This window comes from Nycticebus coucang, chromosome 13, assembly GCF_027406575.1.
Source record: "Nycticebus coucang isolate mNycCou1 chromosome 13, mNycCou1.pri, whole genome shotgun sequence".
Taxonomy (NCBI): Eukaryota; Metazoa; Chordata; class Mammalia; order Primates; family Lorisidae; genus Nycticebus; species Nycticebus coucang.
The window spans coordinates 31191632-31209532 of NC_069792.1; the positions used below are offsets into that span (position 1 = coordinate 31191632).

Genomic DNA, 17901 nt, shown 5'->3' on the forward strand with positions numbered 1-17901 from the left:
TTAAAAAAACCAACTTCTGGGTGGCGCCTGTGGCTCAAGGAGTAGGGAGCCGGCCCCATATACTGGAGGTGGCAGGTTCAAACCCAGCCCTGGCAAGAAACTTCAAAAAAAAAAAAAAAAAACCAACTCCTTGTTTCATTAATTTTCTGAATGATTCTTTTATTTTCAATTTCATTGATCTCTGATTTGATTTTGGATATTTCTTTTCTTCTACTGAGTTTAGGCTTAGATTGTTCTTCTTTTTCCAATTCCATAAGATGCCTTGTGAGATTGTTGATGCACTCTCTTTCTGTTTTTCTTTCCTTTTCTTTCTTTTTTTTTTTTTTTGTAGAGACAGAGTCTCACCTTATGGCCCTCGGTAGAGTGCCATGGCCTCACACAGCTCACAGCAACCTCCAACTCCTGGGCTTAAGCGATTCTCTTGCCTCAGCCTCCCGAATAGCTGGGACTACAGGTGCCCGCCACAACGCCTGGCTATTTTTTGGTTGCAGTTTGGTCGGGGCCGGGTTTGAACCTGCCACCCTTGGTATATGGGGCCGGTGCCTTACCGACTGAGCCACAGGCTCCACCCCTCTTTCTGTTTTTCGAATGTAAGCATCTAAAGCGATAAATTTTCCTCTCAAAACTGCTTTTGCAGTATGCCACAGGTTTTGGTAGCTTGTGTCTTCATTGTTGTTATGCTCAAGGAAGTTAATGATTTTCTGTTTCATTTCCTCCTGCACCTATCTGTTATTCAACAGAAGATTGTTTAATTTCCATGCCTTTGTGTGGAGTCGAGCGTTTATCTTAGAGTTGAGTTCCACCTTTAGTGCCTTATGGTATGAGAAGATACAAGGCAAAATTTCAATTATTTTGATTCTGTTGATATTTGTTTTGTGTCCCTGGATATGATCAATTTTGGAGAATGTTCCATGGGGTGATGAGAAGAATGTATATTCTTTATCTTTGGGATGGAGTGTTCTATATGCGTCTATCAAGCACAGTTGTTCTAGGGTCTCATTTAAATCTCTTATATCTTTGTTTAATTTCTGTTTAGAGCATCTGTCCAGCTCTGTAAGAGGAGTGTTAAAGTCCCCTGTTATTATGGTATGATCAGATATCATATTGCTCAGACTGAGTAAGGTCTGTTTCAAGAATCTGGGAGCATTCAAATTGGGTGCATAAATATTTAGAATTGAAACTTCTTCTTGTATTTTTCCCTTGACCAATATAAAGTGACCATCTTTGTCTGTTTTGACTTTAGTTGCTTTAAATCCACATGTATCTGAAAATAAGATTACAACTCCTCTTTTCTTCTGAATTCCATTTGCCTGAAAAATTGTCTTCCAAGCCTTGACTCGGAGCTTTAATTTGTCTTGTGAAGCCAGGTGTGTTTCTTGCAGACAGCAAATGGATGGCTTGTGTTTTTTAATCCAGTGAGCCAATCTATGTCTCTTCAGTGGGGAATTCAATATTAACATTATTGAGATAATTGATAAGTGTGGTAGTATTCTATTCGTCTTATTTTGTGAGAGTCCATTGCTTAGTTTTATCTTTTGCATCAGTATGGAGGTTAGGTTCTGTCCTTTAATTTCTGAGTTTTCACTTTGCTGCTGATCCATTGTGGTGGTCAGTGTGCAGAACAGGTTGAAGTATTTCCTGTAGAGCTGGTCTTGTTGTGGCGAATTTCCTCAATGTTTGTATATCCTTAAATGATTTGATTTCTCCGTCAATTTTGAAGCTTAGCTTAGCAGGGTACAGAAATCTGGGCTGTTAATTGTTCTGTTTAAGTAGATTAAAGGTAGATGACCATTGTCTTCTTGCTTAGAAAGATTCATTAGAGAAGTCTGTGGTCACTGTGATGGATTTGCCCCTGTAGGTCAACTGGCGCTTACTCCTGGCAGCTTGCAGAATCTTTTCTTTTGTCTTGACTTTGGACAGGTTCATCACAATGTGTCTTGGGGAAGCTCCGTTAGAGTTGAGGCAACCTGGGGTCCGATATCCCTCTGAAAGCAGTGTGTCAGAATCTTTGGTGATATTTGGGAAATTTTCTTTTATAATATTCTCTAGTATGGCTTCCATTCCTCTGGGGCATTCTTCTTCCCCTTCTGGAATTCCTATAACTCGTATGTTGGAATCCTTCATAAAGTCCCATAATTCTGACAGTAAATGTTCTGCTTTCTCTCTCTTCTTTTCTGCCTCTTTTACAATCTGAGTTATCTCAAGAACTTTATCTTCTACCTCTGAAATTCTTTCTTCTGCATGGTCTAACCTGTTGCTGATACTTTCCATTGCATCTTTTTTTTTTTTTTTTTATTGTTGGGGATTCATTGAGGGTACAATAAGCCAGGTTACACTGATTGCAATTGTTAGGTAAAGTCCCTCTTGCAATCATGTCTTGCCCCCATAAAGTGTGACACACACCAAGGCCCCACCCACCTCCCTCCTTCCCTCTTTCTGTTTCCCCCCCCATAACCATAATTGTCATTAATTGTCCTCATATCAAAATTGAGTACATAGGATTCATGCTTCTCCATTTTTGTGATGCTTTACTAAGAATAATATCTTCCACGTCCATCCAGGTTAATGCGAAGGATGTAAAGTCTCCGTTTTTTTTAATGGCTGAATAGTATTCCATGGTATACATATACCACAGCTTGTTAATCCATTCCTGGGTTGGTGGGCATTTAGGCTGTTTCCACATTTTGGCGACTGTAAATTGAGCTGCAATAAACAGTCTAGTACAAGTGTCCTTATGATAAAAGGATTTCTTTCCTTCTGGGTAGATGCCCAGTAATGGGATTGCAGGATCAAATGGGAGGTCTAGCTTGAGTGCTTTGAGGATTCTCCATACTTCCTTCCAGAAAGGTTGTACTAATTTGCAGTCCCACCAGCAGTGTAAAAGTGTTCCCTTCTCTCCACATCCACGCCAGCATCTGCAGTTTTGAGATTTTGTGATGTGGGCCATTCTCACTGGGGTTAGATGATATCTCAGGGTTGTTTTGATTTGCATTTCTCTAATATATAGAGATGATGAACATTTTTTCATGTGTTTGTTAGCCATTCGTCTGTCGTCTTTAGAGAAAGTTCTATTCATGTCTCTTGCCCATTGATATAAGGGATTGTTGGCTTTTTTCATGTGGATTAATTTGAGTTCTCTATAGATCCTAGTTATCAAGCTTTTGTCTGATTGAAAATATGCAAATATCCTTTCCCATTGTGTAGGTTGTCTCTTTGCTTTGGTTATTGTCTCCTTAGCTGTACAGAAGCTTTTCAGTTTAATGAAGTCCCATTTGTTTATTTTTGTTGTTGTTGCAATTGCCATGGCAGTCTTCTTCATGAAGTCTTTCCCCAGGCCAATATCTTCCAGTGTTTTTCCTATGCTTTCTTGGAGGGTTTTTATTGTTTCATGCCTTAAGTTTAAGTCCTTTATCCATCTTGAATCAATTTTTGTGAGTGGGGAAAGGTGTGGGTCCAGTTTCAGTCTTTTACATGTAGACATCCAGTTCTCCCAACACCATTTATTGAATAGGGAGTCTTTCCCCCAAGGTATGTTCTTGTTTGGTTTATCAAAGATTAGGTGGTTGTAAGATGTTAGTTTCATTTCTTGGTTTTCCATTCGATTCCAAGTGTCTATGTCTCTGTTTTTGTACCAGTACCATGCTGTCTTGAGCACTATGGCTTTGTAGTACAGACTAAAATCTGGTATGCTGATGCCCCCAGCTTTATTTTTATTACAGAGAACTGCCTTAGCTATACGGGGTTTTTTCCAGTTCCATACAAAACGCAGAATCATTTTTTCCAAATCTTGAAAGTATGATGTTGGTATTTTGATAGGAATGGCATTGAATAGGTAGATTGCTTTGGGAAGTATGGACATTTTAACAATGTTGATTCTTCCCATCCATGAGCATGGTAAGTTCTTCCATTTGTTAATATCCTCTGCTATTTCCTTTCTGAGGATTTCATAGTTTTCTTTATACAGGTCCTTCACCTCCTTCGTTAGGTATATTCCTAGGTATTTGATTTTCTTTGAGACTATGGTGAAGGGAGTTGTGTCCATTGCATCTTTAAGTTCCCTAATTGATTGTTTCAGTTCCTTCAGCTCTGGTTTTTATATTCTTCATAGCGTTCTTCTCTTATTTGATTCTGTTTTTGGATTTCCTTTTGGTTATTTTCCACTTTATTAGCAGTTTCCTTCATTGTTTCCATCATTTCTTTCATTGTTTTCAACATGTGTATTCTAAATTCCCTTTCTGTTATTCCTAACATTTCTTTATAGGTGGAATCCTCTGCAGTAGCTACCTCATGGTCCCTTGGCAGGGTTGTTTTGGACTGGTTCTTCATGTTGCCTGGAGTTTTCTGCTGATTCTTCCTCATGAGTTATTTCTTTGATCTGTTTCCTTGCTCTAATTTTCCTTTCACTTCCTCTTGCTCTTTAAGTTCTCGTGCCGTTTTTCCACTGTTTTAGTCCTCCTCTTGGGGTCCAGAAGTCTCTCGCTGACTCCCTGTATCCTCACAGGGGTGATGATAGGCAGATCCCACCAGCCAGAGGTGCCTGGAGTCCTATCTCCCCAGACACACGGTGCCCAGATGCAAGGAAGCTGTTACTCGGCCGCCATCTTGCTCTCTCTCCTCCTCTGATGATATCTTTTGCCAATCACCTTTACTCAAAGGACCCTGAAGTCGTCAAACATGGCACCTTTCCCTGGGGAGGGCTGGTGGAGGTCTGTAGGCGAGGTCCAATCTGGAGCTGAGTTACAGCACCAGTAAACCTATTTTTTTTTTTTATTGTTAAATCATAGCTGTGTACATTAGTGCAATCAAGGGGTACAATGTGCTTGTTTCATATACAATCCGAAATATTCTCATCAAACTGTTCAACATAGCCTTCATGGCATTTTCTTAGTTATTGTATGTAGACATTTGTATTCTGCATTGAGTGAGTGTTGCCTGTACCCATTCTAAGATGCACCATAGGTGTGGTCCCACCCATTACCCTCTCTCAACCCTAACCTCCCCTGTCCCTTCCACTTCCTTGGCCCTTTCCCCATAGTCTTATGCTATAGTTGGGTTATAGCTTTCATGTGAAAGCTATAAATTAGCTTCATAGTAGGGCTGAATACATTGGATACTTTTTCTTCCATTCCTGAGATACTTTGCTAAGAAGATACTTTCCATGTAAACATGAAAGAGGTAAAGTCTCCATGTTTCTTTCAGGCTGCATAACATTCCATGGTATACATGTACCACAATTTGCTAGTCCATTTGTGGGTCGGTGGGCACTTGGGCTTCTTCCATGACTTTGCAATTATGAATTGGGCTGCAACAAACTTTCTGGCACAGATGTCTTTGTTATGTTGTGATTTTTGGTCTTCTGGGTATAAACCTAGTAAAGGAATTATAGGATCTAATGGCAGGTCTATTTTTAGATCTCTAAGTATTCTCCAAACATCCTGACAGAAGGAACGTATTAGTGTGCATTCCCACCAGCAATGTAGAAGTGTGCCCTTTTCTCCACATCCACGCCAATATCTCTGGTTTTTGGATTTTGTTATGTGGGCTACTGTTACTGGGGTTAGGTGATATCTCAAAGTAGTTTTGATTTGCATTTCTCTGATGATCAAGGATGATGAGCTTTTTTTCATGTGTTTGTAGATTGTGAGTCTGTCTTCTCTAGAGAAGTTTCTCTTCAAGTCCCTTGCCCACCCTGAGATGGGATCACTTGTTCTTTTCTTGCTAATACATTTGAGTTCTCTGTGGATTCTGGTTATTAGACCTTTATTGGAGGTATAACCTGCAAATATTTTCTCCCATTCTGAGGGCTGTCTGCTTGCTTTATTTATACTATGTTCTTGGCTGTGCAGAAGCTTTTTAGTTTGATCAAGTCCCAGTAATGTATTTTTGATACTGCTTCAATTGCCTGGGGAGTCCTCCTCATAAAATATTCACCCAGGCCGATTCCTTCAAGAGTTTTCCCTGCACTTTCTTCAAGTGTTTTTACAGTTTCATGTCTTAAGTTTAAATCTTTTATCCAGTGAAAGTCTATCTTAGTTAGTGGTGAAAGGTGTGGGTCCAGTTTTAATCTTCTACAGGTTGCCAGCCCGTTTACCCACCACCATTTGTTAAATAGGAAGTCTTTTCCCCACTGAATGTTTTTAATTGCTTGTCAAAGATCAATTAACGGTAAGTAGCTGGATTCATCTCTTGGTTCTCTATTCTGTTCCAGACATCTACTTCTCTGTTTTTGTGCCAATATCATGCTGTTTTGATCACTATTGATGTATAGTACAGTCTCAGGTGTGGTAGTGGATTCCTCCTGCTTTGTTTTTATTGCTGAGTAATGTTTTGGCTATTCGAGTTTTTTTTCTGATTCCATATAAAAAGAAGTATTATTTTCTCAAGATCTTTTTTTTTTTTTTTTTTTTTTGTAGAGACAGAGTCTCACTTTATGGCCCTCGGTAGAGTGCTGTGGCCTCACACAGCTCACAGCAACCTCCAACTCCTGGGCTTAAGCGATTCTCTTGCCTCAGCCTCCCCAGTAGCTGGGACTACAGGCGCCTGCCACAATGCCCGGCTATTTTTTGGTTGCAGTTTCGCCGGGGCTGGGTTTGAACCCGCCACCCTCGGTATATGGGGCCGGCACCCTACTGACTGAGCCAGAGGCACCGCCCTTTTCTCAAGATCTTTAAAATATGACAATGGAGCTTTAATAGGAATTGCATTAAAATTATATATTGCTTTGGGTAGTATAGACATTTTAACAATGTTGATTCTTCCCAGCCATGACCATAGTATGTTTTTCCATTTGTTAACAACTTCAGCTATTTCTTTTCTTAAAGTTTTGCAGTTCTCTTTGTAAAGATCTTTCACATCCTTTGTTAGGTATACTCCCAAATATTTCATATTCTTTGGCACTACTGTGAAAGGAATAGAGTCCTTGACTATTTTTTCGGCTTGGTTATTGTTGGTATATATAAAGGCTACAGATTTATGGGTGTTGATTTTGTAGCCTGAGACATTGCTGTATTCTTTGATCACTTCTCTTTTTTTTTTTTTTTGAGGACGGGGCGGACCGAGGACGGAGAAGAGGGGGAACCGGACAGGGGTCGCAGGCGCTGACGCTCGAGCCGGACGCACGGCTGCAGCCGCTGGGTCAGTCAGCAAATTAGTTCCATGATGACCCCGGGCCTCAGGCCGCCACCGCCACCGCCGGTGCCGCTCCTCCAACCGCAGCCGCTCGAGCCCGGGTGGGGAGGGGGCTCCCTCTCGCCATAGGGCGGCGGGGGCCGGGGAGAGGCGGGGGGTGAGACCGGCTCTGCCCCTGCCCTGGGGACGCGCCTCCTAGGGGAAATGGTGAAAGGAAAAGAAGGGGGGGAAAGGGGGAAAAAAAAAGGAAGGGGAAAGGGGGGAAAAATAAGAAAAAGCGAGACAGAGGCGCTGCCGCGTCCGCTCGCGGGGGCTCTTTGATCACTTCTAAAAGTTTTTTAGTAGAATCTCTAGTGTTTTCCATATATACAATCACGTCATCTGCGAAGAGTGAAAGTTTTTTGTTTTTTTTTTTTTTTTTTTTTTTTTTTTTTTTTTTGTGGTTTTTGGCCGGGGCTGGGTTTGAACCCGCCACCTCCGGCATATGGGACTGGCGCCCTACTCCTTGAGCCACAGGCGCCACCCAAGAGTGAAAGTTTGATCTCTTCTGACCCTACGTGGATACCCTTGATTGCCTTTTCTTCCCTAATCACAATGGCTAAAACTTCCATTACAATGTTAAAGAGCAATGGAGACAATGGGCAACCTTGTCTGGTTCCTGATCTAAGTGGAAATGATTTCAATTTAACTCCATTCAATACTATATTGGCTGTGGGTTTGCCGTAGATGGCCTCTATTAGTTTAAGAAATGTCCTTTCTATACCAATTTTCTTAAGTGTTCTTATCATGAAGGGATGCTGGATATTATCAAAAGCTTTTTCTGCATCAATTGAAAGAATGATATAGTCCTTATTTTTTAGTTTGTTTATGTGTTGAATTATATTTATAGATTTACGTATATTGAACCAGCCTTGAGACCCTGGGATAAACCCACTTGGTCATGGTGTATAATTTTTTTGATGTGTTGTTGGATTCTGTTTGTTAGGATCATATTGAGTATTTTAGCATCAATATTCATTAGTGATATTGGTCTATAATTTTCTTTTCTTGTTGGGTCTTTCCCTGGTTTGGGCATTAAGGTGATGTTTGCTTCATAGAATGTGTTGGGTAATAGTCCTTCTTTTTCTATATTTTGGAAGAGGTTTAATAATATAGGTACTAGTTCTTCTTTAAAGGTTTGGTAGAATTCTGACATAAAGCCATCTGGTCCTGGGCTTTTCTTTTTGGGGAGATTTTGTATAGTTGATGCTATTTCAGAACTTGATATAGGCCTGTTCAACATTTCCACTTCATTCTGGCTAAGTCTTTGTAGGTGGCGTACTTCCAGATATTGGTCTATTTCTTTCAGATTTTCATATTTCTTAGAGTAGAGTTTCTTGTAGTATTTGTTAAGGATTTTTTGAATTTCTGAGAGATCTGTTGTTATTTCATGGTTACCATTTCTGATTGATGAAATTAGAGATTTTACTCTTTTTTTCCTGGTTAGGTTGGCCAAAGGTTTATCTATTTTATTCATCTTTTCAAACAACCAACTTTTGGATTTATTGGTCTGTTGTATAATTCTTTTGTTTTCAATTTCATTTAATTCTGCTCTGATTTTGGTTATTTCTTTTCTTCTGCTGGGTTTGGGGTTGGAGTGTTCTTCCTTCTCCAGTTGCTTTAGATGTCCCGTTAAGTTGTTAACTTCCTCTCTTTCTGTTTTCTTGAGGAAGGCTTGCAGCGCTATTAATTTCTCTCTTAGGACTGCCTTTGCAGTATCCCACAGGTTCTGATAATTCATGTCTTGATTGTTCTTTTGTTCCAAAAATTTGGTGATTTCCTTCTTAATCTCGTCTATAACCCATCTATCCTTCAGCATAATGTTGTTTAGCTTCCATGTTTTTGTATGGGTATGTAGGTTCCTGTTGTTGTTGAGTTCAACTTTTATTCGATGATTGTCTGAGAAGATGCAAGGAATAATTTCTATTTTTTTAAATTTGCTGAGGTTAGATTTGTGGCCTAGGATGTGGTCGATTTTGGAGTATGTTCCGTGGGCTGATGAGAAGAATGTGTATTCAGTTTTGTTGGGATGAAATGTTCTGTAGATGTCTGTTAAGTCCAGATGTTTAATGGTTAAGTTTAAATCTAAAATTTCTTTGCTTAGCTTCTTTTTTGGAGGATCTATCCAGCACTGCTAAAGGGGTGTTAAAATCTGCAACTACTATGGAAATCAAGTTGCTCATGTCTGTTAGAGTTTCTTTTGTAAATTGAGGTGTGTTCTGGTTGGGTGCCTAAATATTAATAATTGAAATCTCATCATTTTGAGTATTACCTTTAACAAATATGAAGTGTCCACCCTTATCCTTCCTTATTTCAGTTGGTTTAAAGCCTATTGTGTTTGCGAATAGGATTGAAATGCCTGCTTTTTTCTGCTTTCCATTTGCCTGGGGTATAGATGACCATCCCTTCACCTTGAGTCTATATTTGTCTTTTAATGTAAGATGCGATTCTTGTATGCAGCAGATATCTGGCTTGAATTTTTGTATCCAGTCATCCAACCTGTGCCTCTTTAGAGGACAATTTAAACCATTGACAATGGTTATTCAATTGAGAATATTGATAAGCCTTTTGAGAGTCCAGGGGACTTTTTCAATCCTTTTGCAACTGTGGAAGTTGGAATTTGATCAAAATTTTCTGGGTGGGTTTACTTTTGTGGTGGAGGATTATGCTGGTGTTTATGGAGGATAGGTCTAAGAATGTCCTGGAGAGCTCGTTTAGTTATGGCAAATTTCTTAAACATGTGAATGTCATTGAAGTATTTAATTTCTCCATCATAAATGAAACTCAGTTTAGCTGGGTACAGGATCCTGGGTTGAAAGTTATTTTGTTTTAGGCGATTAAAAGTCGATGACCATCCTCTTCTAGCTTGAAAGGTTTCAGCAGAGAGATCTGCAGTTATTCTAATATTCTTGCCCTTGTAGGTGATGGTTTTCTTTCGTCTGCCTGCTTTCAGAATTTTGTCTTTTTTTTGTAGAGACAGAGTCTCACTGTACCGCCCTCGGGCAGAGTGCCGTGGCATCACACGGCTCACAGCAACCTCTAACTCTTGGGCTTACGTGATTCTCTTGCCTCAGCCTCCCGAGCAGCTGGGACTACAGGCCCCCGCCACAACGCCCAGCTATTTTTTGTTGCAGTTTGGCCGGGGCCAGGTTTGAACCCACCACTTGGCATATGGGTCCAGCGCCCTACTCACTGAGGCACAGGCGCAGCCCCAGAATTTTCTCCTTCATATTAACTTTAGTGAAATTGATTATGATGTGTCTGGGGGATGTCTTATTTGGGTTGAGTCATGCTAGAGTTCTGAAACTGTCTACTATCTGAATTTCTGAATCTCTTGGGATGTCTGGAAAGTTCTCCTTCATAATCTCATGGGGAAGAGACTCTGTGCCTTGTAAAGTCACTTCATCGCTTTCAGGGATCCCTATAAGACGAATATTAGTTTTCTTTGAATTGTCCCAAAGCTCTCTGAGAGAGTGATCTGTTTTTGCTCTCCATTTCTCTTCTGCTTTGAGAGTTTGGGAGAGTTTGAAAGCTTTGTCTTCAATGTCAGAAATCCTTTCTTCTGCATATACCATTCTGTTGCTGAGGGATTCTACTGTGTTTCTCAGATATTTGAGGGCTGCAACTTCTTGTCTCAATGTGTCAATATCTTTGGTCATTTGGTCTTTGAATTCGTTGAATTCTTGAGATATCTTTTGGGTTACTTCTTGGCATTCTAATTCAATCTTATTTTTTATCCAGATTCTGAATTCGATTTCTGACATCTCAGCTATTTGTGCATGGGATCTTGTGCTGTGTCTGCCCCATTGATCCTTGGGGGAGTTGATCTACTCTGATTATTCATATTTCCAGGGTTTTTCTGTTGATTTCGCCTCATGATTGTTTTTCACTGTTGCCTCTGGCTGTCCTCAGGGTTGGGGACGAGTCTCTCCAAGATTACACCCCAGTGGGATCACTCTATTGTTGCTGGATCTTTGTAGGGAGTGACCCTCTGTAGTTCCTCTGTGGCTGCCCCATCTAGGGAGTTCTGGTTGTGCAAGCAGCTCCGGAGTGTGACACATCCAGATCCAGCAACAGTGTGGGAGGTGGTACACTCGGTTCTGGGAGTGCCTGGAGCCCAGTGAGTTTGGAACAGAGAGACCATGGCTCCAGCAGTCTCTGGGCAGGAAAAGGGATCTGCGCAGAGGCAGGGAGGGCTCTAGAGGGCACGCGGCTACCAGCATCCCTGGCCAGACGAGCAGGGAGGGTATAGGAGGGAGGGAAGATGCGGGGTTGTGAGGTTCCCATAGTTCCTGGTCAGGGCATTTGGAGGCCCGGTGGGCACAGCTCTTATGGAGTTCTGGGTGGTGCTAAACCCAGAAGTTTGAGGTTGCTATGAGCTGTGACGCCATGGCACTCTACCCAGGGCAACAGCCCAAGGCTCCAGTGTGCCAAAACCTGTCTCACTCTGCCCCTGAGAGCTAAGGCTGTAAGGCAGCTCAATCCCTGCCTTTAGGCTGCTCAGTCACTAGGTTACTCCCTCCTGCTGGATCCTTGCTCTGCAACCCTGAGGGTGGAGCTTGCCATGGCAGTCCTCTCACAATGGCTCCCTGTGGCCCACAGCCGAATACTATTAGCTCCGTCCGGCTCAGCGGCTCAGTCTGGGGCCCTAGACAATGCCCAAAGTTCTCTGCACTCCTTCTCAAGCTCTCCCCAAGGCAGTTCAACTGAGTGCCAAATCCAAAAACACCAAAACAGTTTACAGGTATGGCCTTTCCAGTTTGCAGTCTCACTGTTGCTTGTACTACAGCTGTCGGCGGGATTAGGTCGATCGAACACATGCAACCACTTGCCAGTTTTCCACTGTTTTTGTCCTCCTCTTGGGGTCCAGAAGTCCCTTGCTGACTCCCTGTATCCTCAAAGGGATGATTATAGGCAGATCCCACCAGCCAGAGATGCCTGGAGTCTTATCTCCCCAGACTCACCATGACCAGTTGCAGGGAAGCTGTTACTTGGCTGCCATCTTGCTCCACCCGAAACAACTTATTGTTAAAAAAAACTTTTTAAAACCTTTTATAACAGTTTCTGGCCCACCAATGATTGATTTATTGAATAACAGTCATTAGTACAGTGCTTTTAAAGCCCTTGCCATCAAAATGCCATTACATCACAAATATACAAAAATATACAATGTAATTAGTTCTCAAATGCAGAACTAGAAAATGAACAGTTATTTTTAAAAATTATATTAACTCAGATTGGAATTGGGAGGTGAGGTAAGATAATGAAGACTATTAGGACAGCTCCTGTGGAAAGCAATTTGGTAATATATTTCAACTGTCATTAAAAAAAATTCTTTTCTAGGTGGAACCTGTGGCTTAAAGGGGTAGGGCGCCGGCCCCATATGTGGGAGGTTCTAACCCAGCCCCAGTCAAAAAAAAAAAAAAATTCTTTTCCTTGTTCATACAGTGGTGACTTCAGAGGCCAGGCTCGTGGCTCACACCTGTAATCTTAGCACTCTGGGAGGCCGAGGCAGGTAGGATCACTTGAGCTCAGGAGTTTGAGACCAGCTCGGAGTAAGAGTGAGACACCATGCTCCTCTCTATTAAAAATAGAAAAATTATGCAGAGTGTGGTTGGCACCTGGAGCCTCAGCAAATCAGGAGGCTGAAGCAGAGGATCACTTAAACCCAGGAGTTTGATGTTATGGGTAAGCTAATCTGATGTCTGATGCCATGGAACTCTAGCCTGGGCAACACAGTGAGACTCTGTCTCAAAAAAACCAAGTTCTTGCCCAAGCACGGTGGTGCCAGTAGTCCCAGCTACCTGAGTTTCCAACCTGGGCAATGTGGGGAGACCCTGTCTCAAAATAATAATAATAATAATAATAATTCTGGCCCCCAAATGAACTCTTTCTATCTCAAAGCAGAGATAATTTTTATACAAAAATGTTCTTCTAAGTGTAAGTTTTAGGACAGAAAAGTTTAAAATACCTTTCTTTCTTTCTTTTTTTTTTCTTTTTTTGCAGTTTTTGGCTGGGCTGGGTTTGCACCTGCCACCTCCAGCATGTGGGGCCTGCGCCCTACTTCTCTGAGCCACAGGTACTGCCCTTTATTTCTAATATTATGGGGCAAATAAATATGTTAGGTTCTCATAAATTCCCATTAATGATAATATCTTCAAATAATTACATTTTCTTGTCTGAATATTAAAAACAAACCAAGAGCTATAATACACTTTCAGTTCTGTATAAAAGCTAAGAGACATACATCAAAATGTTAACTTTTAATGTTGATTAATTTTTTTTGTTTTTTGTTTTAGAGACAGAGTCTAACTTTATCACTCTTGGTAGAGTGCTGTGGCGTCATAGCTCACAGCAACCTCCAACTCCTGAGCGTAGGCGATTCTCTTGCCTCAGCCTTTTGAGTAGCTAGGACTACAGGTGCCCACCCCAAGGCCAGGCTATATTTTTGTTGTTGTTGCAGTTTGGCCAGGGCCAGGTTCGAACCTACCACCCTCGGTATATGGGGCCAGCACCCTACCCACTGAGCCACAGGCACCGTCCAATGTTGATTTAGTTTTTATTATTCTTTAACAGTATTTTCCAAACCTTCTTCAGTAAGTATTTATTTTAATCATAAAAATGCATGATAAAAATTGAGAATCAGAGAATTTCTTACTATTTTAGGGAGTATATAATTTTCATTTCACTCTTTATAGAAATGGTGATATTTGATTGGTTGATTTCTTCTCCTTTGCAAATAACTTTCTTCTTTTCCAAATAAACATAGTTTCTTTATAAAATTATAGGGAAGTATGAGGAAATAAAGAAAAATGAAAAATCACCTATAGTTTCACCACCCAGGAATAGTCATTGTTAACATTTTGTTGTATATCCTTCCAAATAATTTTTGTGCAAATATCGCTATAGCTAGGCATATACTGATAAATAACCATATCAATTATTTACAACCAGCAGCTATTCTGGTTGTTTGGTGTCCTTGCCTACTCCTGTAAAATATATTGTCTATCAATCTACTGATCAATCAATTAATTGATCTATTCTTATATATTTTTAAATGTGATCGTATTCTTCCGTGTAATCTGCTTTTTATTTCATTTAGTAATGCATGTGTGTGTACTATATCATTTTAATTTTTTCAATTTTCATTTTCTTTTTCTTATTAGCAGGATCAACCAGGTATATTAAAAACATCATTCTTATTTAAAAAAAAAATCATTCTTAATAATTGCATTGGATTTGATTGTGTAGAGGGTCTCGCTATGTTGCCCAGGCTGGAATGCAGTGGTGTGATCATAGCTTGCTGTAATCTCAAACTCCTAGGCTCAAGCCATCTTCCTACCTCAGCTTCTCCAGTAGCAGGGACTATAGAGATGCACCAAGAAGTACAGTTGGCTAATTTTTTTTTTTTTTGAGATGGAGTCTTCCATATAGCCCAGGCTGATCTCAAATTCCTGGGCTCAAGCAGTCCTCCCCCCTCAGCCTCCCAAAGTACTGGGATAATAAGCAGGAGCCACTGTGGCTAACCTACTTTAAAATTAAAATAATCAAATATATTACTTTCCATTGAAACATATCTCTAACTCAGTGTCCAGCACATCTTTTCTGTAAAGGGCCAGATAGTAAACAATTTACGCTTTGTGGGCCATACACAGTCTCTGGATTCTGCCCTCATGGTGGAAAGGGCCATAGATACGGTGGCACCTGTGGCTCAGCGAGTAGGCCCATATACCGAGGGTGGCGGGTTCAAACTTGGCCCCGGCCAAACTTCAACAAAAAAGTAGGCGGGCGTTGTGGCGTGTGCCTGCCATCTGAGCTACTCGGGAGGCTTAGGCAAGAGAATCGCCTAAGCCCAAGAGCTGGAGGTTGCTGTGGGCTGTGACGCCACAGCACTGAGGGCGACAAAGTGAGACTCTGTCTCTAAAATAAATAAATAAATAAAAAGAAAGAAAGAAAGGGCCATAGACAGCCAATATGTAAATGGGTGTGGCTATTTTCCAACAAAACTTTGTTTATTGTTGAATAACTTTATCAATGTTCACATTGACATTTGAATTCCATATAATTTCACATGTCACAAAATATTTTAATTGTTTTTCAATTTTAAAGTACAGAGCCATTTCCCCCTTTTTTAGCTCACCAGTCATAATAAAACAGGGCAGGTGGGATCTGGCCCTCAGGCCCAAGTCCGCTAACTCTAGCTGAATGCTTTCCTGCAAAGCTTGCCTATTGGTTCTGCGCCCATGGCTCAAGTGGCTAAGGCGCCAGCCACATACACCTGAGCTGGCGGGTTCGAATCCAGCCCGGGCCTGCCAAACAACAATGATGGCTGCAACCAAAAAATAGCTGGGCATTGTGGTGGGCCCCTGTAGTCCCATCTATTTGGCAGGTGGAGGCAGGAGAATAGCTTGAGCCCAAGAGCTGGAGGTTGCTGTGACCTGTGATGCCACGGCACTCTACCCAGGGCAACAGCTTAAGGCTCTGTCTCAAAAAACAAAAAGAAAAGAAAAGAAAAAGAAAGCTTCTTGCTATGAAATATCTCACTGTCACATCTACCCTGCTTTCCCGAAAATAAGACATCCTCCAAAAATAAGACCTACTTACAGGAAAGATAAGACGTCCCCTGAAAATAAGACCTAGCGCATCTTTGGGAGCACACCTTAAAATAAGACACTGTCTTATTTTCGGGGAAACAGGGTAAGTTTCCTTCATGCTAACCTTCTTGGAAAATGTTCTTTTGATGGTACAGAGAGGCCCTGGGTTATAAAACAAAACTGACCTAGGATGCAGTTTTTGTCACAGGTTTCCAAGCCAAACTCTAAAAGTAAGAAATTCAGAGGTTAGGAGAGCACCTAGAAACACAGCCACTCTACTTCTCTGAGCAAACTCAGCATACTTACTAAAAGCACTGGTCTGTTTTATAAATTCAGTTTTTTTTCTTTCTTTACTTATAAAATTTTCCCATTGATTTCAGACTTTCTCTCAGACAAAATTGACTTCAAATTGAAGAGGGAAACCTTCCCTTAGGGTTATCCTGTGGAATTTAGATTCCCATTTTTTTTTTTATATATTTTGTACTGAGTACATGTTTCTGTTTTTTTCCTTTTCTTTTTTTTTTTTCCTGAGACAGAGTCTCATTCTGTCACTCTGGTTAAAGTGCAATGGCATCATCATAGCTCACAGCAACCTCAACCTCCTGGGCTCAAGTGATCCTCCTGCCTCAGCTTCCTGAGTAGCTGGGACTATAGGTATACACCACCATGCCTGGTTAATTTTTTATTTTTTGTAGAGACAATGTCTTGCTTTTGACCAGACTGGTCTCCAACTCCTGGTCTCAAGTGATCCTCCTACTTCAAGTGTCCCAAAGTGCTGGGATTACAGGTGTAAACCACCTCACCTGTGCTCTTTTTTTTTTTTTTTTTTTTTTTCCAGGAGAGATGACTCAGTTCATTATTCTCAACTTGACCCTACCTTTCCCACTTCAGGCTCCAACATTGTAGAGTTGCTACCCCTATCCCCATAACATTTGTGACCCTGGAAGGTGACAGTGGTAAACTACAAAGTCAGAAACTAAGAAAAACCAAGGTCGTATGTAGATCCCCTCAAAGGAAACAAACTATAAGAAGAGATCAGTCACTGTCAAAGTATGAAGTGGGCATTGTTCCCTTGACAGGGGCCAAATGCATAAGTCCCTGGCTTCTCTGGCTCAATCATCATCCAAGGTGCTCTGAGCAGGGTTCAATTTCTACAGGGGTGTGGGGCATCAACCACTATACGAAGCTCCAGCAGGGTGGCGTTGTGCAATGCTCATCCAGATTAGGGTCCTGATGCCCTTGCCAGAACTCGGGCTCGAGCGGCTTTGGCCTCATCTTCTAGCTCATTTAGGAAACGCTCCTGGGACACCGAGTAGAAGGTGTAACCATAAATAGCTAATACCAGGGCCCCGATGCCTAGGCCGGTCACGATGTTCCGGGTTCGGCGCTGTGGCAGCGTCTTTTGCCACTGGGCCAGTTGCACCTGCCGCATGAATTGCAGTTGCGCTGGAGTCAGTTTCTCTTGAGTCGGGTCGATGCCCTGAGCGAATGGGGCCTTTCCACTCTTAGCATCATCCACAGGGTCACCAGCCCCCGGCGCCGCCATGTTGCCGCTCCACCTTTCATCACTTTCTTTTTTTTCTTTTTTCTTAATTGACTGAAGCCAAGGAATATTGACTATCAGGCACTCTTCTAAAGGCCTGATATACATACTCCGGTGTAGTCATCCTGTCAACTTTGTGTAGTAGGTACTCAGATCCGTTTCTCAGACAAGCTATGAGTCAGAAAAGTAATTTGCCTAAGGACACTCAGCTAGAAAATGCAAGATCAGAAGATAAATGCAGATTTGTGAGTCTTCAAAAGCCACAGTGCTTGAGCAGTGCTGGTCTGCATCTCTGATTTTTTTCCCCATTCTAATGATATACAATTTTGGTATTCAATAAAAACCTCAATAGCCTGGTGTTGTGGCGGGCGCCTGTAGTCCCAGCTACTTGGGAGGCTGAGGCAAGAGAATCGCTTAAGCCCAGGAGTTGGAGGTTGCTGTGAGCTGTGTGATGCCACGGCAGTCTACCGAGGGCCATAAAGTGAAACTCTGTCTCTACAAAAAAAAAAAAAAAAAACTCATGAAAGATTATTTTAATGTAATTGCAAAGACTTGCCTCTACAATGTTTTTATCCTATCCAAAAACAAATTATAGAT

General features: G+C 41.4%; 1 protein-coding gene across 1 annotated transcript; it reads right to left on the reverse strand.

Annotated features, from left to right (window-relative positions):
* Positions 1–16907: 16907 nt before the first annotated feature.
* On the reverse strand, positions 16908–17308 carry LOC128563902 (cytochrome c oxidase assembly factor 3 homolog, mitochondrial-like). The gene has a single exon (XM_053559437.1). The coding sequence runs from the start codon at positions 17305–17307 to the stop codon at positions 16984–16986; it is 324 nt and encodes a 107-aa protein (XP_053415412.1). The 5' UTR covers position 17308; the 3' UTR covers positions 16908–16983.
* Positions 17309–17901: the final 593 nt, after the last annotated feature.